Source organism: Trachurus japonicus, chromosome 1 (genome assembly GCF_045865225.1).
Source record: "Trachurus japonicus isolate A0001 chromosome 1, Traja_1.0".
In the NCBI taxonomy this organism is placed as follows: domain Eukaryota; kingdom Metazoa; phylum Chordata; class Actinopteri; order Carangiformes; family Carangidae; genus Trachurus; species Trachurus japonicus.
In genome coordinates this window covers 20,839,453-20,852,010 of record NC_140907.1, presented here as the reverse complement: position 1 = coordinate 20,852,010, position 12,558 = coordinate 20,839,453, and the positions used below count along the sequence as shown (strand labels likewise).

The following is a 12,558-nucleotide window of genomic DNA, read 5'->3' as shown; positions in this document are numbered from 1 at the left end:
CAATAATGGTTCCTCCTGGTAATGTAATGTCACCGCTAGCTGAATTTTGCACACTAATAGGGGGAAAAGCTATCATTACTTATTTTCAAAAGTTTTTCCTTGTCTCTGTGTTTTGACTGACCCTGTTAATTACGAGGTGTTCAATGACATAAAACCCAATGATGGGGTATCTCAAGGAAATTTCAATCGAACGCAACTGGACTTGGTTATTTATCTTTGAAGACGTTTCACCTCGCCTGGTCGGACCAGTCCCAGCCTGGTCAGATGCAAGCATATACTGATGAAGCCTCGTGGATGAGAGGTGAAACGTCTTCAAAGACAAATAACCAAGTCCAGTTGCGTTCGATTGAAATTTCCTTGAGATAACTATGACTGTCTTTTAACACTAGCATGGGTATAAACTCTTCATAATTAGCGGCGAGTTTAAAGTTCACCTCAAGCCAACCGATGTACAGCATGATAATTATTGTTAAGCTAATCCTCTAAAGGTTATCATACCAATAAATAATGTGGACCTACGGTAGATGACCAAATAGTTGCCCGCATGCAAATACACGCCCGTGCTCTAATAGCCGCCGGGGTCCGACCTCATTTGGCATAATAAACACCGGTTCAATTAAATGCTCGGGCGATTAAGTGTTTACCATAGTCTTGCACAGAAAGTTTTTTTTAACAGCGTTTCACCGGCTCTCACCTCCGCGGTTGTGGCTAGATGGCGTAGGCTACATGAGCTGCAAGAAGTGACGTAGAATCTTACCAAATCTCGTCGAGAACTCCCGACTGGTTACGTTTATTAAAACTGACATGTACGTGTAAAATATTTTTTAAAAAGCAAGTGAAGCCATTGGTTGGGTTTAGGCACAGCTAAGTAAAGATTGTATGTTTTCTAGGACATCACTTCCTGCAGCTCATGTACGCCATCTAGCAACAACCCTCCGCCAGTCAGCCCCTCCTGCCGCTCTCTCTCTCGCATGCAGGCGCGCGCACACACACACACACACACACACAAAACACAGGTGCGCTAGCGGGACAGGTTGCCCTGGACTACGAACAGACAAAGACAAATAGATATATGCGTTAATGTACAGTGTTGAAATTACCGCGATCAAACCCCCTCCCGTTATCGTTCATAACACTGATCTGATGCTGTACAACAGTTTTTCTGGGACAGTGACTCTCAAGGTGTTCATAGAGAAGCAGCAAGAACTTGAGCCCACCAATCGCGCACTGAAAAGACTATCAGATACCAGATGGGCCTGCCAATATTCTACACTGTGGGCAATTAAAAAGAAATCTCCCTGCTATCTAAAGCCTGGTTTATGCTTCTGCGTCGCGGCGGACCCTACGCCGTAGCCTGACGTGCACCTCCAAAAAAATCCTGACTATGCGTCATTCAACGCGTCGCGATGGGAACCACAAGGACTGTGATTGGTCCGCTCAGAACGTCAGTGTGGTAATTCACCCGTTCAGCCTCGACTGGTCGGACAGACCACCTGCGCAAACGTCTTCTCTGTCACCTGCGCTTCAACATTTGCAATAAAAGCGTTTGTTTTTCAGTTGCCATTGTTTACTGTGACCAGAAGCAACGCGTTCCCTCGACGCAGAACTTCGAATGCTCAACGACGGCGTCTGGTCTACGCCGTAGGTACGCCGTCGCCGCGACGCGGAAGCATAAACCAGGTTTTAGCAAATCTTGTGGATGTGAGCAACCAGACAAATGCTCTAATAAGCTACTGAAGCAAGATCACTGATTGGACTGATTGATACACAGTTTGTTTTGCACATCTGTACATAGGCTACTTGCCAACCCTCCCGATTTTCCCGGGAGAGTCCCGAATTTTAATGCCCCTCCCAAAAATCTCCCGGGGCCACCATTCTCCAACACCATTCTCCAACATAGAACCCTTTTTTAGAAAAAGGGGTCTATGTTCCCCGCAGTGATGAGATTAAAAGAAGGGAAAGTGGTGGAATAGAGGACAATCAGGGTCAAGAAAGTGAGCTTGAGAGAAGGGAAAGTGATGGAACAGAGGAAAAGCAAGGTCAAGACAGCGAGGAAATGGAGAGCAGCGCTCGAGAGAGAGAGACCTGAGGGCAGAGCTAGAAAAAAATAAAGCCAAAACAAGAAACTTACTGTTGGAACTAAGACGTCAGAAAAGGATGAATGCAGCCCTACACCAAAAGAATGTGACCATCAAAACAAAATTGGAATCAGTATTTTCTCCAGATCAGATCAAAGCTCTTGGTGTGAAAAATAAGAGGACCATGAGATGGTGAAATAATAGCCTACAATCAAAAAAGTTGTACAACTTCATTTCACTACAGGGACAACCGTCTACAAGCTGCTTCAAGAAATGGAAATTCCCCTTCCAGAAATTCGGACCCTGCAAAGGAGACTGCAGCACATAAAGATGGAACCAGGAGTCCTATTGGAGGTATTTGACATGCTGAAGCTGAAGGTGGATGGCCTGACCAATATGGAGAGGGAGTGTGTCTTGACGATAGATGAGATGTCAATCACAACAGTGTTGAGCTGCACCGGAGATCAGGAAAGTTGTACGGTGATGTCACATTACCTGACCACCAAAGAACAACACATGCTTTAGTGTTCATGTTGGGAGGCAGCACGATGAGGTGGAAACAAGTAGTGGCTTTCAACTACAGTGGACATCCCACTGCTGGAAGAGTGTCGTACAAGCCGATCATTCTGGACATCATTGGGAGAGCAGCTAACATCGGCCTACAGTACATGTAGTCTCCATCACCACCGACATGGGCAGCCCCAATCAGGCAATGTGGAGAGCTTTTGGAGTGGACCACAAAGAAACATCTGTCCCTTACCCGTCAAAACCAGACAGGAGGCTTTATTTCGTGTCTGATGTCCCTCATCTTGTCAAAAACTTGAGGAGCACCTTGGTAAGTGGACAGCCATTTTTGGTTCCACCAGAGACCGTAGAGAAAGAGAACCTCCCCACCAATGAGGAACAAAGGCCACTACACTTTACAGGCAGTGGAAAGGTAATTATGGGTTAACTACGGTGACATTTCCAGCAATTGCTACATCTACCATTAGCTTTTGGGAAACAACTATTGCAGTAGTTACGGGGGGCAACCACCATTCCGACATCCCATCAGTCCGACATAGGGCTTTTATTGTCTAAATGGCAACACTTAATTTTATATCAAACGTCCCATCATTCCGACAATTTTTGCCTCCTATGGTCGGAATGAGTATCCTCAAGATTTTTGGCAGCTCTGTTAGGTCATGCATGCTTTACATGCTGGCAAAGCTAGACATGTCAGACTTGTATGGGCTCGGAGAAAATCGCTTCATTACTGCGTCGTTTTTAAACTTTGCGGGTCTGCCACTCGTCTTTTTGCCACTCAGTGGACGTTCCACAGCGACTTCCGAGTACCAGCTCAGAGCCCTAATACATCCATGTCAGAGCCCCACCCCCCTTCTCCGCCATGATGGAAGGATTCCGGCGGCAAAAGCCTTACTATGGGCAAAACAAAATCGTCTACTCCGTAATTTACTGTTTTACAATGCCGGAAATCACTGTTGTGTTAAAAACTGCTCCAGTGATTTACTTTCTCCTTATTCTTTCTTGTAATTTGTTGATCTGTTGGCGCAAAAAAGAGCTAGAATTTAGTCGCGTCTCTGTGATGTTCTGATGACGTTGCCCCTGGCAACCGATAGCGTCTCCTTCCATCATGGCCGACCGGCTGCTCAAACCCCGCCCAGATCAGACCAAATCGGCACGTGACTTAGCTCACTCTCAATACAAAGATTTTCTGAGAGAAGCAGAATGGACCTCTGTTTTAAAATCGCACGTTTCAGCAAAATATTTACTGTAGAAACACCAAAATCACACAGAATTGTTCAGGAAGTAAGGAAGGGGGGGGGACTTTTATTGTTATTATCCCCTTCTCTGTCTCGTTCTGCCTAGGTGCCTCTCAAGGTGCAGCTCTCACACAGGCATTTTATATGGGACAGTTGTTATGGTTACTCTTTATTTCTCAAATTTAATTTAAATCAGGTAAATATAAATTATTTATCCTAAATAAAATTCACTTTTTATTAATTTAAAGGTTGAATATGTAGAATATTTATTAAAAGCTATATTTTTTCAAAAATAATACATCCATGGGGCCTTTAGAGGGGTACAGAATGAAAGTATTGCTTTTCCATAAAAAAAATTTTTTTAGTCTGAATTATTATTTTTAATATTTTTGACGGGCTCGACAATGACTTTCTGTCAACGTTCTGTTTACATTCGTACCTGCCTGTAGCCGACACGTGGCTCAGATGGGAGCGTGCCTATGTTCCCTCAGCCCTATGTTCCCTCAGCCCTATGTTCCCTCTGGACTCTCTCTACCTATCTGGACTCTGTCTATCTGGCCTGTCTAGCCTCTACCTGGTCTTTTTACTAAACTTAACCAACTCCTTTCTTCATTGCCTAAACCCAGAGCGATATCTATCGCTCTGCCTAAACCCAACCAATGGTGGGACCAAAGGGCTGTGGGAATAGGGCCTAATTTTCAGTGACAACAAAAGTTAGAAATGAGGGAACATAGGGCTGAGGGAACATAGGGCCTAATTTTCAGTGACGACAAAAGTTAGAAATGAGGGAACACAGGGCTGAGGGAACATAGGGCTGTGGGAACAGGGATGACCCCGCTCAGATATCCGCTGTTTTCCTGCCTCCTCCCGGTCATATGTGTCTGTTTTCAACAAAGCCTTTTTAATAATCAATCGGTGGATCAATGGATTATCATATACATGTTAGGATGGGTGTATTTGTGTAGTCTTATCTGTCATAAACACGTTTATCTCCGCGGACTTTCGGTGCCACGGAGCTCCTTTTTTTTTTTTTTTTCCAACTTGACGAGAGCAGTGACAGCGGAGGCTCTGAGGCTCTGAGCAGCAGCGGTGTGGAAGGCAGAGAGCCTCCACTCTCCCTGTAACAAGCTACAAGTCATTTATTATGCTGTTAATGACGGTAAAAATGAAACATAAGGTAAATATCCTGCTTAGTCCTCCTCCTCTGTGTCCTCTGATCAGAGCGGAGTCCCTAGCAACGGCCCGTTTTACCTAGCAACGGTCTGGCAATCGACTGCTGGAATTCTTTTTCTGTTGTTTTTCTTGTAATTCTACATAGTCAACCTTTAATAATTAATTAAATTGTATGTATTGCCTCTGGTAACCAGACGAATTTCGACCCCTTTGGCTGCCCATAGTTGTGGGCCTGTGGTTGTTTTATTTTGAAAATCACAAAAAGGAAATACGTGTCATCCTATGACGCTTCCCACTCGAATGCATGTAGTTTGTTAACACTTCCGCTTTGCTCGCCTCGTACAGCAGTGTGTTGTGTTGTTACAGCAGCGGTCTGTCTCTCTCCATCGCCGCCGCTATGAACACGGTCCTGTCCAGAGCGAACTCCCTGTTCGCCTTCTCCCTCAGCGTCATGGCGGCCCTTACCTTCGGCTGCTTCGTCACCACGGCGTTCAAAGACAGGAGAGTTCCTGTGGACATCCACGTCTCCAAAGTCATGCTGTGAGTAGCACCCGTGGTCCGTAGCAGCTGTGATCACGAAGCCTCCTCGGTCGACGCTTTCCTAACGTGCACCCGGTCTGTGAACGGCGCTAAACGCTCAAAACACTCGTCTCTCTCCCTCCTAAAGCTGTTTCCGGGTCTCTGCTCGGTGGTGGTGGGGACTCGAGCCTGCAGCCGCCGGGTGCAGCCCTCATTGTGTGTGTGTGTGTGTGATGATGTGTGCTCTGCTCTGGGGGTTGACCGTGTTTTCTGACTGAGGTTTAGCAGCTACGGTAGCCTGTGGGGCATCCCAGCTTCACAGGTGCTTTAATGTGTTCATGCAGTACAAACAGTGACGGAGAAAGACAGCACACTAACAGCGGACAGCTTCTGTCTGCTCCACTCTCACTGTGATACGACACTGTAGTCAACTTCCGGTGTGAAGGGGAAGTGAGGTCTGTCTGAGCACGGAGCATCGGTTCGAAAAAGATATTATTGATTTACACTAGGTCTATATCTGGACTAGATTTACAAGTACACTCTGGTCAACAATTGAAAACAGACCCAGACTGTCATGTAAACACACAGATGGCTCTTGTCAAGATGCTGCTCTAACAGGGGTGTCTTACTGACATATTTCCTCATTTTGGTTAATGTATTATCCATTTTATCCACTGTTGTGTTAAAACAATACACCTTATATATCATCATAGCAGATCAAAGCAATCTAAACCAAAATTACAGCATGATATTAAATATATCTGTAGCTTTTATAATGCCAGAAATAGAGTAAATAGAGTCAACAGATGAACTGTGTGTATGAATAAGGGTGTTTGAACTACAAGCTGTGTTTTGACTTGCACTTTGTAGCATCTTCTCTTTTAGATCTCTCTCTCACCTCATTTCCTCCATTTGTTTTCTCTGTTCAACAGGAAGAACGTTGATGACTTCACAGGACCCAGAGAGCGCAGCGACCTGGGTTTCATTACTTTTGACCTCACGGCTGATATCCTTTTCACTACTGCTACTCAAAGCTACAGAAGAAGAGTTGTGTAATTTAATTTAATTTAATTTCCTTTATTTGTTTAAGAGGGACAGTGTACATCAATGAACATTTTAAAAGAATAAAATGTAAATGCACCCAATTATAGCCAAAAGGCTAATTTCCGTTGGCAGTCCCCCTGCCTGATGGAGCATGGCAGTAAAACATAAAACAAAGGTATATAAAAAGTTACATTAAGACACATTAAGACAGATATCACAGATCGCTACACAACAATACACCTTATCCCCCACCCCTCCGACCCACATGCACGTACGCACCTATAACACTTAACACATTACAGTTTCAAATATACATTAACAGGTAACAGTACCACAGTATCAGTACGCAGTACCACAGTATCAGTACACAGTTACACAGTGTTGGTACATTAAAAGTGATCACATGCCTGGTTGGCTCTAAGCCATAACTTCAGGCGGCCCTTAAAAGTAGACAGAGTAGGGCACTCCTTTATGGGCAAAGGTAGTGTGTTCCAAACCGTAGCTCCCATCGTAGACAGGGCATTTCGACCGAAAGAGGTCTTCCTGTACGGAACCACACAGTCCCTGTTAGTGATTGACCTGGTGGTCCTTGTTTGTTTAAATGCAATAAACTCTTTAAGTGGAGATGGCGCCAGGCCATGAAGTACTTTATATATTAGGCATGCAGAGGAGAATTTACAAAAATTAGGAAAACTCAGCAATTTATATTTCACTAGAATATTACAATGATGGTAAGATACCGTTTTTTTGTCTAAGATTTTGAGTGCTTTTTTGTACAGAAGCTCAACTGGTTTCACGATAGTAGATCCGGTCATAGACCAGCTGGTGATACAGTAGCTTAAATGAGAAAAAATCATAGAGTGCAGAAACATCAAAGCGGCTGCTTGTGACAACGAACCTCTGATTTGCTTAAAGTTGCTAAGGTGATATTTAATTTTTTTTGATAACGTTTTAACATGATTTTTAAATGAAAGTTTAGAGTCTATAACCACACCTAAATATTTGAATTCACTAACAACCTCCAACTCGTCAGTACCCAAAAAACACCTGAGCGAGAAGGCATGGAAGAAGCAGATTGCTTCGACAGAAATAGACAAACAGTTTTTTTTGCATTCAGAATAAGACATGAACTTGTAAGCCATGTTTGTATGTGTGTAAGTGCTGTAGAAAGCACCCGTGCTGCCTCCTCAGGATTTTTAGCTTTAGTAAAAATTACCGCATCATCAGCATAGAGCTGGACGTCCACATTTAGGCAGAAATCGGGTAAATCATTAATATACAATGTGAATAAAATGGGCCCCAGTATGGACCCTTGGGGGACCCCTACTGGACAACCCAAAAAAGAGGAGCTGGCACCGGCCACCACAGTTCGTTGTTCTCTATGTGACAGGTATGAGTCAAACCATTTAATAGATTGATAAGAAAAATTAAAAAGAGACAGTTTAGATAAAAGTACCTTGTGGTTGACGGTGTCAAACGCTCTTTTTAAATCTAAAAAGACGGCACCAACACATCCATGAGCATCCAGATAACACTTAACTCTCTCCATGAACATGGTCAACGCGGTCTCGGTGGAATGGAAAGGTCGAAACCCAAACTGCATGGGATGTAAGGGAGTAAGGCTATTACCAAGGAAATCAATAACTTGTTTGGCGACCCATTTTTCAATAACTTAAGAGACTACGGGCACAATACTAATAGGTCTGTAATTATTTAAATCAGACTTGTTGCCAGCTTTAAATACTGGAGTAACTGAGGCCATTTTCCATGCCTTAGGTACAGTTGAGTTTTTGATCGATAAATTAACTAGATGCACAAGTGGGGGAGCTATGGCCTCCTTATGTGATTTCAAGAAACTGGTGTCGAGCCCGTGTATGTCCTTGGCTTTTGAGTTATTCAGATTACTTATGATATCAATGACTTCTGGTTTTGTGATTTCTTGAATATTAAATGTAGGCTCGATATTGTCAGACAGGTTAGAAACCTGCTGCTCAGAAACTTCGAGAGGTGTGAACTGTTTCACCATTTCCTCTATTGAGTTTATGAAAAAATAGTTAAATTCCTGAGCCAGGATACTAGGGTTTCTCACCAGCTTATTGTCGATTTTTAATTCCAGACCTTTAGATTCCTGCTTGGGTTGTTTTCCTGTTAATTTATTCATATTCTGCCATATTTTTTTACTGTTACCTCTAGCATTCTCGATAATTTGAATAAAAAAATCAGCTTGTAGGATAAATCTCAAATGTCTGGTGGTGGAAGAGGAGAGTTCAGAGATATCAAACAAAACAAAGACAGTGTGCAAGCAACAGTTTGTCAGTTATTGTAGTTTTAGTGTTAGGAGGTGAAGATACTTAAAAAAAGGGATAGTTTAACATATTGGCAAATTCGCCAATTGCCATAATCTCGGTACCAATATACCAGTATACCGGTACCAATTTAGTACCGGTATACCGAACAAGTCTAGAACCTACTCCTATGACTATAGGGGTTATGACAATAGGAGAATTTGCCAAAAAATGTTGAACTATCCCCTTAAAAAACACTTAAAGACATTTAAATCTGAGCACACAGACATGATACACATATACAGCGGGAAAAATAAGTATTGAACACATCGTTTTTCTCAGAAAACATATTTCTAGTAGAGCTATTGACATGGAATTTTCACTAGATGTTGGCTACAGCCCAAGTAATGCACACACACAAAGAAATCCAAACATTTATGTCCGTAAATTAAGCTATGTGTAATAAAGTGAAATGACACAGGGAATAAGTATTTAACACATGAAGAAAAGGAGGTGCAAAAGTCTGTCGGTATTTAGAAAGTAATCCTGTCCCTCAGTGCAAAGTAATATCAGCTGGTTTAGTCCAAACTGACGCCGATAAAAAGGTTTCTCATCACCAAGGTGTCACACAAGAGGCATCTCATGATTATGTTGCAGTATACTGATGGCATCGGTTACAGATGTGTCTGAATGCACCGTTTTATCCGGTAGTGCCAATATCGGGAGCTGAAAAGAACAACATTTTACCATAAACTGGCCACGACCAGGTCCACTCAAGATTTCTTCAGAAATCTTAAGAGTTGTCCAAGAGCCAAGGACTACTGACAGGGAGCTTTAGAGAGCAAGTACAGTTATAAAATACAAAACAATGAGTAATGCATTTAACCGCCATGGCCTCTATGCATGCTCACCATGCAAGTCTATTGACGCGTTCAATACTTATTTTCCCTGCTGTAGTTTGACTAATATCATTTTTGCTGCCTGTTGTAAATTAACCTAGAAAAAAAAGATTATTGTTATAAAGTTTTCTCATGGTCTAGCAACAGACAGGCAAAGAAAGAACATGACTCAGGAAATAGCCCACAGCTCAGTCACTGTTTCCTTGGCAGCAGCACATTTCTGGCTCACGTCACCTAAAGCAGTGAGGAAACAGGAGTGACACCATCAGGATGTTTGTAGGTTTCACACTAGCCCAATGAGATGGTTCTGATATTCAAACACTGACTCTCCTCTTTCCATCCAATCCATACATTGATTCATTCATACTGTGTGCACGGCTGTCAGTCCTGACTTCATATACACCCTGTTGCTATGGTGCTGACTTGACCTCTGTGTGAGAGACGGACCTAAACTGGACCAGGGTGAATACGTGTGCTCCTGTTCTTCCTTAACTTGTTCTACATCTGCAGCCGATTTTTGACTGGAACGTTAAACAGCTGTTCCTCTATCTGTCTGCTGAGTACGCCACAAGGAGTAATGTAAGGCTTTTTCAATACGCACACACACCTCATTATTCTTTTTCAGTTAAATTTATGGCCTCTTGACAAATAAACTCTGCATGTGCCTCAGTCTCTGAATCAGGTGGTGCTGTGGGATAAAATCGTCCTTCGAGGTGAAAACACCAAACTGACTCTCCGGGACATGAAGTCTAAATACTTCTTCTTTGATGACGGGAATGGTCTCAGGTGAGAGACACACAGGTTTTGATTTCTTTCAAATGTGGAATGGAAAAGGCTGGCGATTATAAAGTAGTTTTGCAGAACTTGTATTTAGCTGTTTTAGTTAGATCAAACTACCTGACAGTACTGAAAAATCATGAACATTAAAACTGTAATTATAATTACTAATTGGTCTCAACCTCCCCTGTGGTCCTAGGCCTCATATTGTATTGATTTTCAATCAGAACTTGTGCTTGAGTAACATAAGACATTCCACCTTAAAAGTGTCTGGTAGGCTCTACGCGGCTCAATACTTTACATTGTTAGGTAGTAAAAGTGAAAAGACTGCATCCTTTCGTTCATTCTTCACTCATTAAAGGACAATTCCAGGCGAATTCAACTCAGGGGTGTATTTTCATATCATTTTAGGTCTAAAAGAATGAATCTGAAGATTTTCAGTTTAATCGCTCCTGTTTTGCGGTAGTTGCGTCTGTCCGTGCATCGCCACGGCAGCAATGAATGGGAGTGGATGTAAGTTCCGCTGTTTAGGCTGTTTCCAGCCCTCAAAGCCGCATTTTTTTTCCACAGACAGCGTCAGATGGCGACTCAAACATGCACCGAGAAGTTTATTTACTTCAAGCAAGCCGACATGTTTGTAAAAGTCGATCTAATTCAAAGTCTCCCGGAGTCTCGCTTGAGCCCGAAGTTGCAGTGCTGGTGTATTCAGGCGCAGTCGGAGCTACCGTTTGTGTCATAAACACAGGAATATCAACTCTTTACTTGCTTGAAGTGTACATTTTTTTCCACAGACAGCGTCAGATGGCTACTCAAAGATGCGCCGAGAAGTTTTTTTTACTTGAAGCAAGTAAAGAGTTGATATTCCTGTGTTTATGACACAAACGGTAGCTTTTCCCACTGCTCCTGAACACACCGAGCACGGCAACTGGGTCTCGCGCGAGACTCCGGGAGACTTTGAATTAGATCTAGTTTTACAAACATGTCGGCTTGCTTGAAGTAAATAAACTTCTCGGTGCATGTTTGAGTCGCCATCTGACGCTGTCTGTGGAAAAAAATTGCGGCTTTGAGGGCTGTAAACAGCCTAAACAGCGGAACTTACATCCACTCCCATTCATTGCTGCCGTGGCGATGCAGGGACATACGCAACTACCGCAAAACAGGAGCGATTAAACTGAAAATCTTCAGATTCATTCTTTTAGACCTAAAATGATATGAAAATACACCCCTGAGTTGAATTCGCCTGGAATTGTCCTTTAAGTCAATACAACCTGTATCTGTACAGTGATTGGCTGACTAACTCTAGTGCGTCTCGTCTCCAGAGCCAATAAGAACATCACTATGACGCTGTCCTGGAACGTCGTTCCCAACGCTGGAATCCTGCCTCTAGTGGCCGGAAGTGGACACGTCAGCCTCCCCTTCCCAGAGGCGTACGAGACCACCAGGAGCTATTAGAATGACAGATGCACACACTGTTCATCAGACAAGCACAGGCTCAAACTGATGGACAGAGGATACACTGGTTTGTCTTCATATGTGAAAATTGAATTTTTGGTTTGTAATAAAAGTGGAAGATGAAACTGTGTCCGTGTCACAAGTTCATCCACATGTTTGCAGACAACTCATGTAAATACCAGATTTAGTCGTATTGTGAACAAAGATCCTGATCCTTTTTCAGTGCTTAAGTTAGAAAACATGACTGTGCCTACATTGTATTATGCATTTGGGCGTTACTAAGATATGAATGGGATGGACAATCACAATGTGGCTGTCTGTCACTGTTGCCGAGCAATAAAATGTCTGATTTAACACTAAAGGTAAGAAAAGCAGAGCTAAAACTGGAAAGACTGCAGGGAGAAGCGGTAAAAGTGAAAACAGACAAACAGAAACTGATACTGTAGGATAAGGAGAGAGGAGGCCTGGAGAGATTCTGGTGAACCAGAAACCCCATTTCTAACTTCCCTGAGGTTATGTCTGTGAAGGATGTTAACAGATAGAGAGAGCTGGAGGAAGAGGGTTGGTG

The 12,558-nt window shown here is 43.0% G+C and overlaps 1 protein-coding gene across 1 annotated transcript; it reads left to right on the top strand.

Moving 5' to 3' along the window:
* The first annotated feature begins 5,299 nt into the window (after positions 1 to 5,299).
* spcs3 (signal peptidase complex subunit 3) lies at positions 5,300 to 12,115 on the top strand. Its single transcript, XM_085779900.1, has 5 exons — positions 5,300 to 5,554; positions 6,466 to 6,541; positions 10,266 to 10,340; positions 10,432 to 10,547; positions 11,858 to 12,115. The coding sequence occupies exons 1-5, from the start codon at positions 5,412 to 5,414 to the stop codon at positions 11,988 to 11,990; spliced, it is 543 nt and encodes a 180-aa protein (XP_085636026.1). The 5' UTR covers positions 5,300 to 5,411; the 3' UTR covers positions 11,991 to 12,115.
* Positions 12,116 to 12,558: the final 443 nt, after the last annotated feature.

Bases quoted from the DNA above. Each gene is read 5' to 3' on its own strand.
- spcs3 (XM_085779900.1), top strand. From the start codon at position 5,412: ATGAACACGGTCCTGTCCAGAGCGAACTCCCTGTTCGCCTTCTCCCTC. The intron at 5,555-6,465 runs GTGAGTAGCACC...TCTGTTCAACAG, and splicing joins CACGTCTCCAAAGTCATGCT to GAAGAACGTTGATGACTTCA. The intron at 10,548-11,857 runs GTGAGAGACACA...TCTCGTCTCCAG, and splicing joins GATGACGGGAATGGTCTCAG to AGCCAATAAGAACATCACTA.